Here is a 23,545-nt window from a genome sequence, read left to right as displayed (position 1 = left end):
AATATTTTTAAAAGCTTATTTTTTTCCTGTAGTATAACTTTCCCCAATTTTTAATGGCTGCATATTTTTCCATCAAGAGGATCTGACATAGCTTAACCACTTTTATAGAGACTTCTCAATTTTTCATTAGTGAAAATGACATCCTTGTTGTATATATTCTGCTGAATCATGTCCCTGTTCTAGCCTGCGAGGCTATTACCAGCATGTGATTTATAAGCTTTGTAAAGGCTCTATTACCAGTATCTTCCAGAAAGGTTTCACCAACATAGCCTCCATGAGAAGGTAACTGTGTGTCCTTCACTAAATCTTTATTGATATAATTTAAACTTGACACATTATTAAATTATTAGATAAAATGACTCAAATAGCTAAAACCTATTTTCCTTTCCTGAGTTACTGGTTTGATTGAATGTCTTTCAAGTGGCTACTGGACATTTGTATATTTTCCTGAGTTGATCATATATTATTTGCCCCTTATTCTCTTTCTTTTCTTTATTGATTTATAATAGTTACTTATCTGGAGGTTCTTTTTCTTTTGGAAGTGAAATTAAGGCTTAATTTATCTGGTTAAAGTCTTTAAAAAACCTAAATAAAATGAAGGATTTAATAACTAGTGGAGGTTTTAATATCTGTAGTTTTATTAATGTCTTCTCTCTCTGTTGCTCTTTCATAGTAATAATCACTTCACAATGAAATGGAACATCAAATTCAAAAATGGAAGCTCTTGGAATCAAATATTTATCACAAAATGAACACTTTCAACTTTAAACATACAATCACTTTTCTCCATACTTAACTCAAAATTAGTAAACAGAATTTTATTCAAACTGTACAAATACCCTTTACATTTAGCCTGAGATTAAGCATGAGAAAGTTCAAGCTGAAGTTAGACTTCATTACCCAAACACTTAAGCATGTGAAAATAAAGCTGAGGATGAATATTCATTTGTCAAACATAATTTAAGCATTCCAATGAACTCTGACAATGAATAATGACCCAAACCAAACTTTAAACTTGCTCTGGTCTACATGATCTTCAAGAGTCTAAAATACTATTGTTTAATAATGATTTATAAAAGTCTTCAAATGACAAATTATGAAGGTATGTCCAGATGCAGAATTTTAGTTCAACATTTGTATAGCTGCTGCTTTGACTAGTATTAAAAAAACAACTTCCCAATTCTTAATATTCAACATGTACTTGAAAAGATGTAGCAGCATGGTATAGTTTATTATAAATATTAGTACCTGTAATAAAATATAAAATACAGAGTCTCCCTTTTTCAAATAGTAAGTCTCTGAATGCTTCACTCATCCTTTGGTTTCAAACCTATACAACGCGCTCATGTGACATTGTAGATTTTGCATCGAGACAGAACACTGTACATCTGTTGGGAAGGAGGGGTGCTGTGGGAATACCAAAGCACTACATCATAGAAAGTAAACGCTGAAGCAAAAATACTTTCTGAATATATACTGTACATCATGTAAACAAACATTCATAATAAGAATCAACACAGGCCAAAATATCATTTTCTAGGAAATCAGAATCTCCTTTCTTTTAAATCACACACGCTGAAGATGCTTTTTGTTAGGAAGAGAATGGAGCCTGTTCCTGTATTTGTTTATGTGCTTAAATATCTTGGAAACAAGTAATTGTTACATTCATTTGCTAACGGTTTGTCCTCTTCGTTGGCTGGCTGTTGCAAACAAGGAATACAGTACTATTTCAGTACTTGTTTTTCATGTAAATACTAGCTACGTAATATATAATGAACTCATTTTTATCAGTCCATATTAATAATATAAATAGATTCAATGAAGCAGTGAATTTAAAAATTTGTGCCAGGGAAACTAGTTGATAATTTGTTTCCAATAAGGCTAGTAGCAAGATAATTACTACAAAGTTAGTCTGAGCTAGTAGTAAACCCCTGATTTAGCGAGCTGAATCAAAGTCTGAAGTTAGATAATTTTATTTCCTCTATTACTGTGCAAATCTAGAATTTCCTAGGTAAGAGAGAGCGCTGGCAGCCTCAAAGTCCTGTAATAAGCTAATGAAATACTGCTTAGGTTTCTGAAATGCAGAGATACTATATGAAGAAATCTGAATGTCTTAATGATGGTGTCACAGAAGTGACCTTAGGATTTCTATTTCCTAAATGAATCAGAAACTAATAAAGACAATTCATTGATCAATCATCAATCAAAAGCCTACATGTGAAGCAAAAAAAAATAAGATACAAAATCAAAGATGCATTTTCTGCTATGACCATATGCAGCAGTTTCAAGCTGTATGTCAACCTTGTGTACCAGCAGCAGCGCCCTCTAACAGGAAAAAGCTTAGTCATGACTGTCCCTCTCTTTTCAAAGCTTCCAGTCTTTGAAGAAGCGCATTTCCAAATGCTTCCCGGTACGCAGGGCTGAGCGTATCCAACAGGGAGTAGACTGTTTCGTGGTAGGGAGTCTGTAAATGATCGTCCACCTGGTCGAAAGCATACCCTACCACCTATGAGAAAAATGCAACAGTGAATTAAATAATCAGATTTCATCTTGGTACAGAAAGCAAAAAAAACACAAGTTTTTACATGAGTCGTTCTCTAATGACATTATGCATTTCTCAATCAATAGTTAGAATACACATATTTTAAATATCCATTCAACCTATAATATTTAAGCAATTTATAACATAAGGAACATCACCAGCAAAATGCTCTACCATTTTTTTCCTCAAAAATTAAAAGGTTTGATTTACCCACTCTTGATCCTGAAAATCATGAGAAACGCTGGTCTGGAAGAAGCACAAGCTAGAATCAAGATTGCCGGGAGAAATATCAATAACCTCAGATATGCAGATGACTCCACCCTTATGACTGACAAGGTCATTTATGAGAAGGCATTTATGACTAAAATGCCTCTTGATGAAGGTGAAAGAGGAGAGTGAAAAAACTGGCTTAAAGCTCAACATTCAGAAAACTAAGATCATGGCATCTGGTCCCATCACTTCATAGGAAATATGGGGAAACAGTGTCAGACTTCATTTTTTGGGCTCCAAAATCACTGCAGATAGTGACTGCAGCTATGAAATTAAAAGACGCTTACTCATTGGAAGGAAAGTTATGACCAACCTGCTGCTGCTGCTGCTGCTGCTAAGTTGCTGCAATCCTGTCCGACTCTGTGTGACCCCATAGACGGCAGCCCACCAGGCTGCCCCGTCCCTGGGGTTCTCCAGGCAAGAACACTGGAGTGGCTTGCCATTTCCTTCTCTAGTGCATGAAAGTGAAAAGTGAAAGTGAAGTCGCTCAGTCGTGTCTGACTCTTAGCGACCCCATGGACTGCAGCCTACCAGGCTCCTCCATCCATGGGATTTTCCAGGCAAGAGTACTGGAGTGGGGTGCCATTGCCTGCTGCCAAGTCGCTTCAGTTGTGTCCAACTCTGTGCGACCCCATGGACTGCAGCCTACCAGGCTTCTCTGTCCATGGGATTCTCCAGGCAAGAACACTGGAGTGGGTTGCCATTTCCTTCTCCAATGCATGAAAGTGGAAAGTGAAAGTGAAGTCACTCAGTCGTGTCTGACTCTTAGCGACCCAATGGACTGCAGCCTACCAGGCTCCTCCATCCATGGGATTTTCCAGGCAACAGTACTGGAGTGGGGTGCCATTGCCTTCTCAGATAGCACATTAAAAAGCAGAGACATTACTTTGCCAACAAAGGTCCGTCTAGTCAAGGTTATAGTTTTTCCAGTGGTCATGTATGGATGTGAGAGTTGGACTATAAAGAAAGCTGAGCGCCAAATTGATGCTTCTGAACTGTGGTGTTGGAGAAGACTCTTGAGAGTCCCTTGGACTGCAAGGAGATACAACCAGTCCATTCTAAAGGAAATCAATCCTGGGTGTTTATTGGAAGGACTGATGCTAAAGCTGAAAATCCAATACTTTGGCCACCTCATGCGAAGAGTTGACTCATTGGAAAAGACTCTGATGCTGGGAGGGATTGGGGGCAGAGGAGAAGGGGATGACAGAGGATGAGATGGCTGGATGGCATCACCAACTCGATGGACATGAGTTTGAATGAACTCCAGGAGTTGGTAATGGACAGGGAGGCCTGGTGTGCTGCGATTCATGGGGTCACAAAGAGTTGGACGCGACTGAGTGACTGAACTGAACTGATCCTGAAAATACAGAAAGAGTTGAAAAAGCTATACAAAAACAGTATTTCATTTTCATAGTCTAAAACATGTTTCTACATAATTCTACATATACTGAGGGCCTTTTATAAAGGCACTATAATAATTATATTTACTATAATTAATAATTATAATACCATGGGGCTTTTTTATTCTTATTTAAAAAAATTATTTATGTATGACGGTGCTGAGTCTTCACTGCTGTAAGTGTGTTTTCTCCAGCTGCAGTCAGCAGTGGCTACTCTCCAGTTGCAGTAAGCAGGCTTCTCATTGCGGTGGCTTCTCTTGTTGCAGAGCACACGCTCTAGGGCTCCTGGGCTCCAGTAGTTGGAGCACACTGGTTCAATAGTTGTGGGACATGGGCTTAGTTGTCCCATGGCATAAGGAATCCTGTTGGATGAGGGATGGAACCTGTGTCCCCTGCACTGGCAAGTGGACTGGACCATGAGGGAAGTCCCTATTAGTTCATACTTTTATCACTATTTATGTGATTTGGGCTTTTTTTTTTAAATAAAGAATTCTAAAATTTACTTACAGTTTTAATTCTGGTTTATAATTAGTTATCTGAAATGCCACTTTCATGTTACTAATACATGACTTATCTGCTCAATTCTGTGAGATAAAAGGCAATGCTATCCTGTGTGTGTGTTTTTCCTGTTTGTTTTTTCCTTTAAACACAGCTAAAGCTTTTTTTCCAACAAGATTATAAGACCTATACCCTGGTTCACCAGCACAGTGTAGGGCAAAATCAACGTCGGATTTGCTGACTTCACTAAAGCCTGTGAATTCCTCAAACTCTAAATTTTTATGACATCTACTCAAGCCATAGGAGATGGATGTTTATGCTAGAAACAGAAGCAGTGCTGTTGTTTCTAATGAAAAGCAGAGGCAGACACCTAAGGAAGATGAACTGCACCACTGTGAACCCATGCACACTCTGTCTCAGTCCAGTCTACAGCATACTATGATTTTGTTTGTTCCTCTCTTATGCCTGGTATCTGTGGTCTTCCTGGGAACAGGGATCATGTCTTATTTACATGGTTTGATGTCTAATTTCCGACACAGGATAGTTACTCAATAAATGTCAACTGAATCAGACAGAAAAAAATAAATATTTGAGTACCTACATGCCAGGTTTTATAACTGACCCAGATCTTTGTGCACACTTTATTCACATAACATCCCCCAAATCTTTTTTCAGTTTTTGTTTTAAATCTCCAAGTCACAGATAAAGAAGCAGGGACTCAGGCTGACTGACTCACCCAAGGTCACTAATTCACAAAGATTTCTAACTGTCAATAAAACCTTTCCTACCTTACCAGAATTAAACAGCGTCAGAGAAAATTAATTTACCTAGGGTTATTTATTTCTACTTTTGCTTTGCCTATTTCTATTTAAGGTCCACTTCTAAACACTGCAAGTTTGGGGTACAAATTTAGGGATTTAGGAAGGGAAGCATAAAGATTAGTTAATTCCAGGATTATTCTCAAAGCCAAGATGCAGTTGTGTGGGAAATGAGAGTAGTTACAACTCGGCTTTCAACGTAAGTGAGCCTCCACCAGGGGACACACAGAACATGTGACTCACACACATCTTAGGGAAACCGAATCCAGTGAAATAAAAGAGATGTTCACATGCTTGTTTAATGTATCACATGACATTCTTACTTGCTTAAACCATGTGCTCTACTACTTCATGATCCTGTGCAACTTTGGGAGAACTACTCTTAATGGATTTAGAAACAGAAAAGTCAGAGATTTCTGACCAAGCTCGAGGCTATTTGTTTATTTAGGATGTGCTGTGTGACTTGCAGGATCTTAGCTCCTGACCAGAGGTTGAATTTAGCTATGAAATCACTGAGTCCTAACCACAGGACTGTGTGGGGAATTCCCAAGGTTAATTAGTAAAGTTAAATAGACATTAGTATTGGAGGAGGAAATGGCAACCCACTCCAGTGTTCTTCCCTAGAGAATCCCAGGGACGGCGGGGCCTGGTGGGCTGCCGTCTATGGGGTCGCCGAATCGGACACGACTGAAGCGACTTAGCAGCAGCAGCAGCAACATTAAACTAGACATTTCTAATGTTCATTCCTTTGTTCCACAGGTTAAAATTAAAAAAAAATTTTAATAAAAAGTTATTCTCAGGTAGTGCTTTCTATTATTCTAAAGTCAGGATTCTGGTTTAAAGGATGCAGAGAGGTCGTTCTGCCTAGAAAAGCTTACATGTAATAAATGGAAATTTATTCTTGGAAATTTGGAGGCAGAGCATTCTGCTGTGACTTAATTCTGATCTAACAGCTAGTGAATGGCGGAGTCAAGTATGATCTATCTATTTCTCTATGCATGGCTGAGCAGCTTGTGTGATCTTACTTCCCTGACCAGGGATCAAATCCGAGCCCCCAGCAGTGAAAGGGTGGAGTCCTAACCACTGGACCACCAGGGAATTCCTTCTAGTATGTTGTTTTAGTAGAAGAGATATTTATAGGAGGTGGAAAAAGATTCAACACAATGACTGAAAAATTCATCCAGTGCAGAGAATGCATAATTCTGGTAGACATGCTTAGCAAGAGATAAGAAATCTGTTTATTCGGGGGAAGACAATTATAACAAAATACTCAGAATCAAATCTGTTCCCCTCTCCCCCCCCAAAAAAATCTATTCTTATGTTGACTGAAAGACTTCAGAGTTAATAAAAAAATTCCTAGGGGGGAAGAAAAAAAACTCTCTTAAAAAAAAAAAATCTTGGAAACTACTGGGTGTCAAGTTCTCACCTAAAACTCTTTCTCATTCCCTGATTCCCGAACCTTTTGGATCAAGTGGTAAAGATTTTTTCTTTCTAAAGGGAAAAGGGACTTACCCTGAGCCCTGCTTCAGTGAGCTCCAGGCAGTATCTGTTCCTTTCTCTTGTTTCCACATTGATATAGGCCACATCGTCTGCACAGCGCAGGGTTTTTGAGACAAACATGGTGTTAACAGCAAAGAGAACATCATTTACAACTGCTTCGGCTTCCAGCCTCATGTCTTTCATATCAGTTCCTTCAAAGCCATTAAGCTCAGCTTCTTCTTCAAATCCTGACACGCCACTCAGCTCCATGGGATTACAGTCTGTTTCCATTCTGCAGAAAACGGGGTATGAAACAGGCTTATAAAAAGATATTCACACGTTAATGTTTGATTAAAAAGCAGTTGTGCCTTGCAACTGCCATTTATTAGAAAACATCATAATGAGCTAACAATTTTTAGGAAAAATATTGCCTAAAACCATTTTCAGTAGTTTTTCATAGCACAACTACAGATACTTATAGGTTAAAAAAAAAAAAATCTTCTCCACTTCTTCCCAAAAGGTTAACCCCATATTGGTAAGAATTCAGAATATTAATTTTTAGCTATTTCAAACAATGCCAGTGTAAAAATCTTAGTACCTATGTTTATGAATGAGAAGGATGTTTAGAACTGGACTGCTTTTAGCTATTTCAAACAATGCCAATGTAAAAATCTTAGTACCTATTTCTTTATAAATGTGAAGGATGTTTAGAACTGGATTGCTGAGTCAAAGTACATGCTCATTTTAACCTTCGATAGATACTGCTGATTCACCTTCAAAAAAGGCTGCATGATTGATACTCCACCAACAGAGTACGAGGGACTGAGTTCTTTTTCACGGCACCCTTTCTGACTCTTTTTAATATTTGCCAGTATGAGAGACAAAGAATGATGTCTCATTGTTTGAATATGCATTTCCTTGATTAAACAACTTTTGGGGTATTTATAAGATTTTATTTAAAGTTATTTTTTATGGTATATTTTTAGTTCCAAGATCATATAGCTGTGAAAAAACAAAACAAAACAGAAATGGTAATGAACTAAAGTTGCCTTAAGTCAGAGCTTAAGTCTTTACCTACTACAGGACACTCAATAGTTCCTTTTGTGACTTCTGGATTTGGGGTTTTGCCTAAGAAGCAACCTGCCCCATTCCATGATTATATTTTAAAGCCCTCTAAATCATCATCTTCTGAATTCTCATTCTCTATCTCTGTAGTTAACTCTCTGATTGGTCTGGAATTTATTCTGTATAGCTTTTATTTTCCAAGTGGATAGCCTACTGTCCCAACACCACTTATTGAATAACTACTTTTTTTTTTTTTTTACTGTTTGCTTGAATTGGCTCATATATTATACTTTCAAAAATATTATTTCCTGTGTTAATTTGATCCAATATTATTGCCAGTCTGCTTCTGCCTCTCTCTTCTGTGACTAGTGGAACAGTTGAGGACTGTTAAAAATTCGAAATATATGAATAAGTGAATGTGAAACTGCTTTGGAATGTAAAAACAGCTTTTCAGAATAAGATATAATTTCTTTTTACCAGTAGACTTTATGAAAGTAAATTAAGATTTTATTTTTCTATATGGATTAAGCATCCACTGTCCTAACTGTAGGACGACTCTTCAACTTGCTATGAACATTTACTTGTACTGTTTGTCTATTACTTTACAAATTCCATCCCTTTTCCTAAAGTTACCAACTTGTGCTCTACTTCTGTAGTGTTCAAAATTAGTGGTTCTCAACTGTGGCAGAAACCCCATCTCAGAGAAAACTGAATCAAAACCTCTGGGAGATATTTCTGGGTATTTTTTCAGAGTTTCTGGGTGATTCTACTGTCAGGCCAATGCTCTGAATTATTAGCAAACCTCTTAAGGGACTAGAGTTTCTTAAACTGCAGGTTATTTGCATATTATAAAAGTCAAAACTATTTGCTAAAGACAGTTTATGATAAACTATATGAAGCTATTTCAAAAAACTACTTAGCAAATGCACAAATAATATAATCCTTCAACTCTATTTCAAGTAATGATATGTTGTAACTGGCCCTTTATCTTGTTTCCCACAACACTTGACAGAATTAGTCACTAACAATACAATTATAAATTTATCAATTATTGCTAGAGGAATTTGTCAGATAACTGAAATCTCACATTGACTTACTACATATGAAAGTGAAAATATTTGATTTTCTAAAAATCTCTCCCTTCTCTAGAAATAATCATTATATTCCTTAATATTTTACTTGGCTTTACGTATAAGAAATGAGCCCATTTTTTTTTTCCCCACAAAGTCAGGTTTGAAGATTTTGAAACATGCCTGTCTACTATAAATCTCTCAACATCCTGAATGCCAGACATCTTTATTTTGCTCAAGCAATCAAGTATCTCAATTACAGATGTCAGAAATAATAACTTACATGAAAAGGATGTTTACATGAGAAAGCTTGACAACAACCAAGCTTTTAAAGAGTCTAATTCATCGCAACTAGGACCACGAGGACACGGAAAGCTGAAGACTCCAGTACTAGAATGTAAGAAATCCTCACAGGCCAGTAAAGCAGGTCATCAAACTGTTGTGGAGTACTTAGCACCAAGGGGGCAAAAAAAGAGAAAGACACCTTTCCCAAGACTGTAACTTAGATGTTTCTCTGAAATGCTTCTGAATGATGCATAAAAGAGCAGACATATCCAGAACTTTCGATGGTACATATAAATCAATAGATTTTCATACTGAAGCATTATATAAGTTAATAACATTTTAAGCTATCATTATTTTAAGGTATTATTACAATTATCTTTTGTTGGTCATGACAAGCTTTTGATTATTCATCAATATCATTTCCCCTTCCAAATAGTACCCAGATTTTCCAAGTGGAATTATAATACCTCCCCTTCTCCTACTGAGTAGAGTAACCAAGAAATTTGAGCAAGATTGACCCCAATCCCATTTGAAGACTGTCCTGAACTTAACACACAGAAATCTTCCCAGTCACTTTCATGCAGAATAGTTGGCAGCACCCGGGCCCGGCTGCTCCTGGTACACACCCCAAGACGAGGGAAATCTGAGGATGATGCTGACAATGGGGAGAGAACAGAGGCAAGAGATGCACAGAGAAATGAAGCCACAGCCCTGGATGCTGCCCAGTCTTCGCACTTTTCAGTCTGTGCAGCCAATAAATTCCTGTTACTTTACTGGCAACTGAAAGCACACTGAATTAGGAGCCTCCCCCAAATGAAAAGCACTCATAACCCAGCACTTCATCAGCTTTACAAAGAGGTTTAAAAAAAAAACCCAAAAAACAGAGCCCTGGGCTTCCCTGGTAGCTCAGTGGTAAAGCATCAGCCTGCCAATGCAAGAGACTGGGGTTTGATCCCTGATCCGGGAAGACCCCACAAGCCACGGAGCAACTATGCTCGTGTGCCACGAGTACCGAGCCTGTGCTCTAGAGCCCAGGAGCCACAGCTACTGAGTCCACGCACCTCAACTACTGAAGCCTGTGTGCATAGAGCCCGTGCTGCACAGTGAAGCCACCACAATGAGAAACCCATGCACCGCAACTAGAGAGAAGCCACTGTTGGCCACAACTAAAGAAAGCCTGCTCGGCAACGACGACCCAGCACAGCCAATAAATAAAATTTTTTAAATATTTTTTAAAAAAGGAACCCTGATATTTTTGTGCCTGTTATGTAGAAAGTGCTTAGTGAAAGCTTTGTAGAATGTGAGTATCAACATGTATATTAGTTTCCTATTGCTGCTGTAACAAATTACCACAAACTTAGTGACTTAAAATACAAATTGTCCTTGGATTCTGGAAGTGTGAAATCTAAAATCAAAGTGTTAGCAGGGCTGCAGTCTTTCTGGAGCCTTCAGGGGAGAATCTGTTTCCTTGCCTTTCTAGCTTCTAGAAGCCACCTGCATTTCTTGGCTTATGGTCCCTTCCTCCACTTTCAGAGCACATCACTTCAGTCTCTGGTCCTGTGGTCATATCTCCATTTTCTCCTGTACTCCCTTTTATATTGGGCCCAGCTGAACATCCAGCATATTTCCCCAGCCGAGGCTTAGGGTTGGTGCTGCTGCTGCTGCTGCTGCTAAGTCGCTTCAGTCCTGTCCAACTCTGTGCGACCCCATAGATGGGAGCCCACCAGGCTCTATTCTTGGGATTCTCCAGGCAACAACACTGGAGTGGGTTGCCATTTCCTTCTCCAATGCATGAGAGTGAAAAGTGAAAGTGAAGTCGCTTAGTCCTGTCCGACTCTTAGCGACCCCAAGGACTGTAGCCTACCAGGCTCCTCTGTCCATGGGATTTCCCAGGCAAGAGTACTGGAGTGGGTTGCCATTGCCTTTTCCGAGGCTTAGGGTTAAGGAACTACAAAGTTCCTCTTGTCACAGCAAGTAGTAAGTCACAGTTTCCGGGGACTAGGACGTGGACATCTTTGGGGAGGGGGGGTCGTCATTAACCTGCCTATCATTGTCCATATCCTATAAGCAGGGAAAGGAGTATACAGGTAGGCAAAGAATCTTCCTTTTCTGACTTTCCTTTTTGGAACAGTCGTAAGTTACTTTCAAAAGGAGTACCTGTCCAGTCCACTGCCTTCTTTGGGAAGGTTCCTTACTCACAGGTTTCATGACCTGTATTCTGTTAACTCCAGCACCATAATCACAGAGAAACGTACTGGGGATGCCTGTTTTACTTAAGGGCAACATTTTGAGGCTTGTAAGGGGTTTATGAATTGTCCTGAATCAGGAGCTCTGTTCAATCATCTGATTTGGACGGTGACTGGCTCATCCAACCAGATCCTCTCTAGAGTGAACAGAGAGCCAAAAAGCATGAACTCAGTGTGTGATGACAGGAGCCATGGAAGCGCAGCAGGGAGCCTTATGGATGGGGCACTAGAGAAGAAGTTTCTACATTTTGATTATGCATCCCAGTAACTAAAAGTATTTTGAGCAGGTACCTCATTATATGTATTTTTATTTATATTTACTACTACAATTAGCCTATCAAAACATAGAAATATGGATTTAAAGAGAAGGTAAAAAGTTTCACATTTCATATTTACATATGAAAATTTCAAAAATTTCATATTTTTACCTTCTCTTTAAATTCATATTTCTATGTTTTGAGTTCTTTACCTGTGCTGTCCAACACAGTAGCTACCAGGCATATATGGCTTCTACTCACTTGAAGTCTTGCTAGAGTGACTGAGGAACTGAATTTCAAATTTTATTTAATTTTCATTCATTTAAATTTAAAAAGCCAGTGGCTACTGTATCAGGTAGCACAGGACTAGACCTCTGTGAATACTTGTGGATAACATAATGAATTTGTTGTTGTTCAGTTGCTAAGTCCTGTCTGACTCTGTGACCCCATGGAATGCAGCATGCCAGGCTCCTCTGTCCACTATGTCCCAGAGTTTGCTCAGATTCATGTCCATTAAGTCAGTGATGCCATCCAACCATCTCATCCTCTGTCGTCCCCTTCTCCTTCTGCCTTCAGTCTTTCCCAGCACCAGGGTCTTTTCCAATGAGTCGGCTCTTCACATCAGGTGGCCAAAGTATTGGAGCTTCAGCTTCAGTATCAGTCCTTCCAATGACTATTCAGGGTTGATTTCCTTTAGGATTGACATTGTTGAAAAAAATCAATAGACATAAGGTACTAAATTCAGCTTATTTTATATATGAGTAGCAAAATTTGGAAACAAGCATATTAGAAAATCTATCTTAGCTATTCTATAGAGGGAAATTAAGCACCAGTGTTTCAAATGGTAAAAACTAATGAATTACTTCTAGTTTTTAATTCTTGTCAATTTAGACTCTATGTATCCAGCATTTTTCTAAGCCTTAGAAGATTAATTATGTTCACTGATAGTTTACAGCCTCATTTGGGATATATGACAAGCACATCAAATATGTACACAAATATTAATGCCATATACATGCAACATAATTATAACATAAGAAATGTATAATTAGAGAACACAATGACATGCCTTGGTTCTACTACAAACTTACCACTAAACATGTATAAACTTGGGCTGGCCATACAACCTCAAAGGATTCATGGTGTTCTTGTTTATAGAACAAGGGGGAATGAACAGGAAATTCTTGACTGTTTTTGAGAGCTCTGACATTCCATGATTTACTACATAATTGTTAGTTACTATGGAGCTTGACTCATGAAAGAGGTCAGTCAAAACTGGGCTTGAATGGGCACAGATAAAGAGATATTAATAGGCAGAGAAGACTTGAGAGTTGTGAGGGATTCTTCAGAGGGAACAATGCATAAGCAAAATCCAGGGAGTGCCAGGAACTGTAAGGAGACTAACTTAGGTAGTCTACAACAAGGAAAATGCTAAGGGAATAGTAAATGTGAATGGCCCAATTTGAGAGGGAGCTAATGCCTAAAACAACAGAATTTGATTTTTATATAATTGGCTGTTTTAAGCTCTTGACAACGGGAAGAGTGGTGTCTTTAAAGTAGGTTTCCTATAAGCAACAAATAGTTTGGTCTTGCTTTTTCAAACTGATAACTCTACTTTTAATTGGACTGTTTAGACCATTTATGTTTAGTATGATTACTATGATTGATGCGGTTACTATCTCTTTTGCTGTTCTCTATCTGTCCCACCTGTACCTTATTTCCTTTTCTTATTTTTCTACTTTTGAACTGATCACTTTTTAGGATTCTATTTTAAACCTATTGATGGCTTTTAACTTTTGAATGTTTTTGGTGGTTGCTTTAGAGTTTACAGTATACATCTTTAACTTATAATATCTTCAACTGTTCTTTTATTTAGAATTAACTTCTTAGTTGCTATTTTTTTAAAAAATTTATTTTTATCTGTGCTTATTTTTTACTCTCTTTTCCTCTTTGTGTTTCACTTTGAACAGTTTCTATTGCCATGTATTCACATTCTTTTCTTTTTTTTTTTTTGCAGTATCTAATCTCTTCTACTTGGGTCCTTTTTAAAAAACACAATTTCCATGTCTCTTCTTAATTTGTTCAATCTTTTCTCTATTTTTTGAATATATGGAATAATTGTAATAAATGTTTTAATGTCATGGATATTTCTGGGTTAGTTTCAACTGATAGTTTTTCTAGTTGCTATGGGTTGTATACTGCTCTTTACACGCCTGATATTTTTTGACTGGATGCCAGACTTCACGGATTTTACCTTGTATTTGCTGGATATATTTTTTTATTCCTATAAATATTATTGAGCATTGCTCTGGGATGCAGTTATCTGTGAAAAGCTTGATCCTTTCAGGTTCTGCTTTTAGGCTTTTTAAAGCAGCAGCAAAACTGATTTAGTCTCTGGTTAATTTTTTCCCCACTGTGGTGGTAAAACCTTTTTGGGTACTCTACCTGATGGTCTATGAATTATGACATTTTTTTTCATTCTGGGTGAGAGGAACTGGAACTATCGCTGGTCCTGTTTGAACTGTGAAAATTCCTCTAATTCTTTTGGGTAGCTTCTTCACACCTAGTTGTTGATCAGTGTGTTTAGCTGCAGACTGGAAGGGATCCTGTGTACATATCCATGGCACTCACTAAGAAGCTCTCTACCATCTAATACTCTTTCCCAGCTGCCTGGCCTTCCTGGACTCCTAGCTTCATATCTTCAATTCAAGTAGACCCCTGGGTTCTACCTGGGCTTCTCCTCCCAAGGCCATGCTTAGGCATTCTCTCCAGGCATCACTGTCCTTTGCTGCTTAATGTCCAAAATCTTAAGACCATTGTTTCACATTATTTCTGCTCACTGTTTTGATTCAGGTGGAAGCGTAAATCTGGTCCCTGTCACTTTATCTTAGCCAGATGTAGAATCTTATTACCCAGTTTTGAGCTAATTTTGCAATCTTTTTTTAAAAATTTTATTTATTTGGCTGTACTGGGTTTTAGGTATGGCATGCAAACCCTAATTGTGGCATGTGGGATCTAGTTCCCTGACCAGGGATTGAACCCAGGCCCCCTGCATCAGGAGCTCGGAATCTTAGCCACTTCCAGGGAAGCCCCTGCAGTCTTATTTCATCAGTTCTTTCATTGATTTTCGTCTCTCTTATATGACTTTGAATCAACTTTACCATATTGTTTGTTGTTTCATCAATGAGTTAATTACATTTTTGACACATGCTTACTATATATTTGTATAAGACCCATACTATTTTACTTAAAAAACTGTATTTTAACACTGCTTTAAGACTTTTTAATCCTTCCAAATTCAGCTCTGACACATGTATTTTAGGATTCTCTATCTGATCTTAAGGTGGAGTTAACCACTATATCCTGCTTCCTTTCTGTACATATCATACTTCATGGCAAATGGAGGTCTGTGGTATGACTATCATGAGCACAGTGTCTGGCATAAAGCAGGTCTTCAATGAATACTTTCTGGATGAATAAACCAAAGAAAAAGTACTTTCTGCTTTTCAAGCTATAGTACTTAAGTTAGCTCCATGACACTGGGCAAAAAGCTACAGGATAAACATGGTAGACACTTCTGGAAATATGTATCACTGTTAAAGTAACAATATTATGAAGTTTGATGCAAAATTGCCTAAATTTTAAAGCAAATGGCAGTTTCAAGCCATGTCCTCTTTAGGTTGGGCTTCCCTGGTGGCTCAGGGTAATGAATTCGCCTGCCAATGCAGGAGACACGGGTCAATCCCTGGGTCAGGAAGATCCCCTGGAGAAGGTAGTGGCAACCTTCTTCAGGATTCTTGCCTGAGAAATTCCATGGATAGAGGAGCTTGGCAGGCTACAGTCCATGGGATTGCAAACAGTCAGAAAGATTTAGCAACTAAACAATAACAACAAAGCTAGTTTAACCTTTATTTTCCATAACACATAACATTTAATGTTTTCAAGAGCTCTGAGATGTTTATTTTGAAATTAAAAAATTTAAATCAGTATCACTTGCAGCATTACTAACGCACAGTACTTGTAATTTAGATAAAAGCGGCTTATTTTTCCATTTATACACTCATTTATAAAATTACTCTGCACCCTACTTTCAACAAAGACGCACATACACAACCTAGTCATAATAAAAATCAAGCCGAGTGCTTCAGCTGATTAAGGAAGAAGGTGAGGGTAAAGAAATACATAGTGTTCATTTGAGAAGTTTTTTTTTCTCTCGAGATTTAATTTAATTAGGCAGCTCATGAATCAGGCAGAATTCCATCTGGCAACGAGAAGTACACTCCTGGAGAAGTTTTTTTAAACTGTAAATAAGCAACCAAACTACAACCCCATAAACAACCTTTCCTTCAAAAACAGAAACTAAATGAGATTTCTAAGAAAAGACTAAAAAATGAATGCGTAACCACCAAAACCAAGATAACACTGGGAACTAGCTTTTTGTTTTTATATAACCCTCTAGGTTATATAGAGGATTGGTACTATATTTAAGGTACATTCTAACTAAAAGAGATTTATATCTAAAGAGATAGAGAAACAGAAAACCTCTTTGTTTTCCATTTAAAATCTGGCTGTTTACCAGACTCTGGGCAATATTCTGTTGCCAGCACCTTCAAAAATTGGAATACCTTACGGGCATTTTAATCTGGTACATTGCATCACCTTGCATAAAGTTTCCAAATGATTCCTTATAACATCATACATAAATTATTTAGGAACCAGCTCTTACTTCATCCGTTGGTATAATTTGGGGGCTGTGTTAGCAGTTTGGGGAGAACTCATGAAACTAGTTATCAAGATATCTAAAACCAAGATATCAAGATCACAAAGTTCTTTATTCTCCACTTCTTAATTCAGTAGACTTTGTTTCATCTCAAATTTACAGCATCAAAGAGCCAGCAACAGACTGTAGATTTTTCCTTGATGGCAAAAGAACGGGCCTAGAAAGAGTCATACATACAGCACAATCAAAGAACAGAGCCAGAAGGATTTCAAGGCAGTGTACAGACATGAAACTTACATTTTGAAAGAAAGTTTGATTTTCCAGTTGCCATTACAACAGTCAGCTGAGGGCTAGAATGTAATATCTTAATCATGATCACAGTTGACCCTTGAACAACACAGGTTTGAACTGCACATGTCTACTTATGTGCAGATTTATTTTCAATAATAAATACCACAGTGCTACATAATCTGTGCTAAGTGAACTGGTGAATGTGCATTGTATATTTAGAGAACTGATTTAAGTTATGGGTGAATTTTGAATTTTGGGAGGGTTGGTGTTCCTAACCACAGTGTTGCTCAACGGTCAACTGTACTTTTATTTGTCTCACACGTCACAGTCTGGAAAAATCCTCTTGTGAACAAGAAGTGGCCACATGGTGTGATGTTTAAAGGGCTCTTCTGAACAGACTGATCAGGGCTGGAATCTCAGCCCTGTCACTTGTTTGGAGACTTGGGGAAAGATCTTAATCCCTCTAGTCACACATTCCTCCTCCCTAAAATGAAGCCAAAAGGAGCAACTACCTTAAAGGGATCCTGACAGAGCTAAATAAGTGACTATGCGGAAAGCGCTTGGCATGGTACTGGGCACAGTAAGCAAGAAATATTATCTGTTAACTATTATACATTAAAAATAAAAGTACTTACATATCTTTAAAGAAGAAAGATTGACCTTTTTAAAAAAATAAAAATATTTATTTGGCTGCGCAGGTTCTAGTCGCAGCATGTGGGATCGAGTTCTCTGACCAGGACCATACCTGGGCCCTCCACACTGGGAGCTTGGAGTCTTAGCTACTGGACCACCAGTGATGTCCCAAGGCTGACCTTTGACCTAAGCTCTTTGACTCCAAGTTCAGGGCTCCTTGGGCTTCCCTGGTAGCTCATTCGGTAAAGAATCTGCCTGCATCAGTGTCTCTCTGTGGGAGAGGGAGAGGGTGGGAAGATTTGGGAGAATGACATTGAAACATGTAAAATATCATATAAGAAACGAGTTGCCAGTCCAGGTTCGATACACGATACTGGATGCTTGGGGCTGGTGCACTGGGACGACCCAGAGGGATGGTATGGGGAGGGAGGAGGGCGGAGGGTTCAGGATGGGGAACACATGTATACCTGTGGTGGATTCATTTTGATATTTGGCAAAACTAATACAATTATGTAAAGTTTAAAAATAAAATAAAATTAAAAAAAAAAAAGAATCTGCCTGCAGTGCAGGAGATCTGGGTTCAATCCCTAGGTTGGGAAGATCCCCTGGAGAAGGGAATGGCAACCCGCTCCAGTATTCTTGCCTGGAGAATTCCACAGAGCCTGATCACAAAAGACTCGGACACGATTGATGGACTATCATTTCCACTTTCAGGGCTCTTTATAGTATGTGAAGTGGCTATGGCTTTGGCCTCTTGTGGCTCTGAGAAGCATGTGACATGGAACACTACCATCTTACTCCTGTCACCGCAGGCACAAGTCTTAAAAGGCCGAAATCATCTCAGCTTTTATTTTACATGTTAACATGGATTCCTTGCAAGGATGATTTTTTTGTCATAACCATTCAGCCTCTGGTATGTAGCCTCTGACCTGTCATTACAATGTTTGGTTGCTAATTACTTTCATCACCCTCACTTAATTAATGATTAACTGTTAACATTTTGTGATAGTTCTTTGTCTTTGATAAAACATAAAACGCTGTTAGGATGAGTTTGTACCCTATTTGAGCTAGAGGTAGAATTAACGACAGATCTTGAACCTTAATAATTTATGCTGAATTTCTCCTAGGAAGCATAAAACGGACCCAGCAACACACTTAACACTCTTAAGACAGTATGTTTGTTTTTACAAAATCTCCCAGTTTTTATTTTCCTTTTCTGATATTTGAAATTTCACACATTCTGTGGACAGTCTGAATGTAATTCTATATTCCAAAAAGAAATCAATTATTTAACATTTCAACTTGAAAAAGTAAACTCTGTCCATTCATCAAAAGTCTGGTTCAAACCTCCCCAAATCTTGACTCCCTGTCAGGCGGGCTCCTGCACTTTCATATTATTTTGTTTACTCTGCTTTTATGGGAAGCATTAGAATTATTCATAAGTACAGTTTTTTATCTTTCAAATATATCCAGAATCCAACTGTTTTTTTCCCATCTTCACTTCTACAGCTCTCACCCAAGCCACTGTCACTTCTGCTGGGAAGTGAAAGTCTCTCAGTCGTGTCCAACTCCTTGCGACCCCATGGACTTATACAGACCATGGAATTCTCCAGGCCAGAATACTGGAGTGGGCAGCCGTTCCCTTCTCCAGGGGATCTTCCCAACCCTGGGATAGAACCCAGGTCTCCTTCATTGCAGGCAGATTCTTTACCAGCTGAGCCACAAGGGATGCCCTCAATCATTGCAATATCTTTCAAACTGGTCTTGCTTTTTCATCTGTGGGCCTCTTACCTCCATATAAGTCTATTCTCAACACAGCAGCCAGCATGATCTGCGAAGACTTTAGCCAGGTTATGGCACTTCTTTCCTCAAATCCATTCACTGACTGAGTAAAAAGGCAAAGTCCTTATAGAGACTGCCCCCTCACCCCCAAGCCTCCAGCTTCTCCTCTTTCCTTCACTACCTCCCGAAGTTCCTTGAGCTCGCTAAGCATCTCTTGCCATAGGGCCTTGCACGCTATTCCCCCTGCCCAGAAAACTCTTCCCGGCATCACCCACCTTGCTCCCCAGCTTTCTCTAAGTCTCTGCCAAAATGTCACCTATTAAACAAGAGAGGCCTTCCCTTACTCCCTATATAAAAGTGGCAAACCTATCTCCTCTCCTTTATATTATTTTTTTCTATAGCGTTTACTACTGCATATATTTGTTGTTTGCTTCCCCCTCCTTCAATAAAATGTAAGCACTCCACGAGGGCAGGGACTTAATCTGGTCAATGCTGTACCCCCCAGCACCTAGAACAATCCCTGGCACACAGTAGGCAATCGATAAATATTTACTGAATAGAGGAATGACCCCTTCACTACAGATCATAGCTCCCTGAATTCCTCTGTACCTTTTTCACATCACCGATTGTGAAGACTTTCACTCAGTGGACCCTGAACAAACATTTAAAACTAAAGAACAAAAGAACTGAAGTTACCAAGAAAAGAATGCGTGGGACAAATCTACAGAGAATGCGGGGGACTAGAATCCCAGCACCTACACACACTGGAAAGCACAATGGTTCTCAAATGAAAAGATGGTTGTGGAAGGGGAACCAGAGCTTTCCCCACCTGCCAACATTTCTGGGCTCCATTAGTATTTCTAAGGCAATTGTGAAAGCTATCCTGTCTGCCTGCAGTGCGGGAGACCCACGTTCAATCCCTGGGTTGGGAAGATCCTCTGGAGAAGGAAATGGCAACCCAATCCAGTACTTTTGCCTGGAAAATTCCACGGACTGAGGAGCCTGGTAGGCTACAGTCCATGGGGTCGCAAAGAGTTGGACAAGACTGAGCAACTTCACTTTCACTTTCAAGGCAATTGTGAAAGTTATCCATGTGTAAATAAAATCTTAAACCAGTATTCTTAATTCACTAATCTTTTTTTTTTCCTTTCCACAGTTGGTATTTATTAATGAAACCAGGATCCTTTTAACTCAGACAGGACAAATCAACAAAGTGATGGCAAATTTACAATCATTTACTAAAGCTTACTTGAAGCAGGCCTTGAGGCAACCATCCCAGCTTTTAAGCTCTCTTCTAATGAAGTGATAGATTCTGAAATACCAAATAATTTAAGCAAAACCAGGCCTCTAAGAGAATTTATAACTTATTAAACTTTTTACACTCTGAAAACTAGAACCTCTTAGTGACAATCCCACAAGACTTTCCAGTAAGTTTATACAATTAGTTTCCTCTGACAGGTTATAAGACAAACATCCAGTTTGCTTGAGTTTTTAAGATATTTATTTATCTGGCTGCATTGGGTCTTAGTTGCCACACATGGGACCTTAGCTTCCTGACCAGGGATTGAACCCAGGCCTCCTGCACCCGGACCAAGGAATCTTAGTCACTGAACCACCAGGGATGCCCCCAGACTGCATTGAGTTTTAAAAGGATATTTCATTTACCCCACCTGAATAACCAATAAAGACATAACTTGGCAAAGGGAAAGAAGGGTTTAATTTACTATTCTTGATTAAACTGCATGTATCAAGCCTGGTTTCTTAATTCATACATTCATTTTTACATGCTCATCTTACTTCCTCCAGTTCTTCCTTGAGTCTGTGCTCGTGACCACACATTTTTCCTTGTTATTCCTGATTTAAATCAAAATAATGGGTATCTTCCCATTATTTTGGCTCAGTGGTCAAGAACCCACCTGCCAACGCGGGTTCGATCTCTGGGTCGGGAAGATCTGGAGGAGATGGCAACCCACTCTACTATTCTTACCTGGAGAATCCCATGGACAGGGAAGCCTGGCGTGCTGCAGTCCATGGGGTAGCAAGAGAGAGGGACGGGAGCGACTAAACAACAACAATCGGGACCCTACGGAAATCGTTTAAGCATCCTAACAATCTCTGGAGATAAGATATTACTAACACGCTTAAGAAGAGGGCGTCAGAGGATGAGAAGTGGATGGCATCACCGATGCAATGGACATGAACTTGGGCAAACTTCGGGAGATGGTGAGGGACAAGGAGGCCTGGCGTGCTGCAGTCCATGGGGTCGCAAAGAGTCGGACGCGACTGAACAACAACATGCTTAAAGTTGGCAAGGACTCAGACAGGGCGGGCGGTGGCCGGCTCAAGGAGCTTCCTGAACAAACGCCGGGCTAACAGGCGCCGGGCACAGGGTTCTAACCCGGGACACCTGGCTTTCGGGCCACCGAATACCGACCGACACACGCAGGCCTCCTCTGGGTGGACCAAGTTGGGAGCCGGCTCCGCCTCTGCAGGAGTTGCCTCCTAAAAGGCAGAAACACGATTGCGCAGACTGCCAGACCAGCACACGTACTTTTGCCCAGGTCTCCGCGGGGTCGGAAGGCTTTGGCATGGATCCGAGAAAGCGGTTCTGCCCACAAACGCCTCGGAAACTCAAGTTTTTGGGTGAGGGATGAATAAAGCGCTTTGGAAGCTGCAAGCCACCAGACAAGACGGTAGAGAACAGGAAGCTTCGGAAAACAATACCTGGACGAGGCGGGCGACGAATAACTTGCTGACAACGGACACCGGTCAATAACTGGGGGTAGGGTGGGGGGGCAGGGATGCTCCCGAGAGGCTGCAGCCCTTCCCCGGGGAACCGGCGGCGCCCCGAGCGCCCGTTTCCTGCGTCCAAGTCTAAGGTGAGCGGGAACGGCCCAGGCCAGAACCGTCCCCAGAGCCCCCTCAGCCCGGGCACAGGACCCCCTTCTGCAAGCCGTCCCCTCACGGCCTGGTCCTCCGCGCTGCGTCCCCCTCAGAAGGCCCTCGGCTCATCCCCGAAGCCCTCCGACTCGGTCGGCCGGTCGCCAGACGCCCGCCGCCGGCCCCAAGCCCGCTCACCTGCACGCCCCAAGTCCTTCGTCTCCTCCCTCCCCCGGCGTCTGGAACCGACCCGCGGCCCCGCCCCCTGCCCTCCCAGCCCTCGCCCCGCCCCCTCGGAGCCGGAACTGCTCCCTTCCGGGCCCTTTTCCCCGCCTCCCTGGCCCCCCAGTGTGGCGTCACTTCCGCCTGTGCCCGGCGGCGCGCCGGCTGTCCGGGTCTCGCGCACGCGCCGCGCCGGGAGCGTCCCAGAGCCGGGAGCGCGCGCCCCGCGGATGACAACAAATTCGTCGTGCGGGCGCTGTGGAGGTGTCCACCTCACTGTGGCCTTAGGCCCTGCCGTCTCCCCGCGTGCTCTCTTGTACCCTTCTCTACTGCCGCCAAGGACCCTCCTCGGAAAACCCCCCGGGCTTGGGGCTAACGGGGACTCCTCCGCGACTTGTCCCCCCCAGGCCTAACGCGAGCGGCGCCGCACAGGCGATGGGGTCGCCCTGAGGGACGCTCGGAGCCGAACGGGCATGGAGGGGCCTCCCCGGGCTTAGGCTTCGCCGAGGCCTGGGCAGGCCGGCCCCGGGATCCGAGGCGCCGCCACCAACGCCGCCGCTGCCCCCGCCGCGGCCTGGAGCCGGAGCCTGGCCGGAGCCCCCAGGCCGGAGCCGCCCGCTGCCCTGCCAGCCCAGCTGCCAGCCCTCACCATGCCTTGGCCGTTTTCGGAGTCCATCAAGAAGAGGGCCTGTCGGTACCTCCTGCAGAGGTACCTGGGCCACTTCCTGCAGGAGAAGCTGAGCCTGGAGCAGCTCAGCCTGGACCTGTACCAGGGCACCGGGTCCCTCGCTCAGGTCCCCTTGGACAAATGGGTAAGAGGTGCTGGCGGCCAGCCGGGGTGGAGGGAGGGGGACACAGTCTCCTCCTCAGGGCGATCTGAACCAGTGTCATCGAGGACGTGTGACGTTCCGTCCCTCCCTGGGTGTTGTTTGGCTCCAGGTAGGGTAGGACTCCGAGAAATGTGTTAACAAGTGTCGTTCAGTCCGTTTCTAGCAAGTTTGCCCTTCCAAATCACGTGTTCCAGAAACTTAGCAGAGGTAATGGAGTCCACACTGTGGCAATCAGTGGAATCCGTGGTTTGGGGTGG

General features: G+C 41.2%; 2 protein-coding genes across 5 annotated transcripts in view; one reads left to right on the top strand and one right to left on the bottom strand.

The window, feature by feature from the left end:
* Positions 1–616: 616 nt before the first annotated feature.
* Positions 617–23,229, bottom strand: GSKIP (GSK3B interacting protein). 4 transcript variants are annotated; one of them, XM_070357909.1, is made up of 4 exons: positions 22,435–22,450; positions 12,467–12,621; positions 7,041–7,299; positions 617–2,506 (listed from the first exon to the last, which is right to left on the bottom strand). In XM_070357909.1, exons 3-4 carry the CDS (start codon positions 7,296–7,298, stop codon positions 2,345–2,347), a joined length of 420 nt encoding a protein of 139 aa, XP_070214010.1. In that variant the 5' UTR covers position 7,299; positions 12,467–12,621; positions 22,435–22,450; the 3' UTR covers positions 617–2,344. The 4 variants fall into 4 exon arrangements, with proteins under 4 accessions (XP_070214010.1, XP_070214012.1, XP_070214009.1 ...); XM_070357911.1 differs by lacking the exons at positions 12,467–12,621; positions 22,435–22,450 and adding an exon at positions 23,108–23,229; XM_070357908.1 differs by lacking the exon at positions 12,467–12,621 and having other exon boundaries at positions 22,435–22,536.
* Positions 22,675–23,545, top strand: part of ATG2B (autophagy related 2B) — an 81,231-nt gene continuing 80,360 nt past the window's right edge. The window contains 1 exon segment of the mRNA XM_070357913.1: positions 22,675–23,270. Within this exon segment, the coding sequence (XP_070214014.1) occupies positions 23,109–23,270 (162 nt within the window). The 5' untranslated portion in view covers positions 22,675–23,108.

Source organism: Bos mutus, chromosome 21 (genome assembly GCF_027580195.1).
Source record: "Bos mutus isolate GX-2022 chromosome 21, NWIPB_WYAK_1.1, whole genome shotgun sequence".
Lineage (NCBI taxonomy): Eukaryota > Metazoa > Chordata > Mammalia > Artiodactyla > Bovidae > Bos > Bos mutus.
This window is presented reverse-complemented; position numbering and strand designations above follow the sequence as displayed.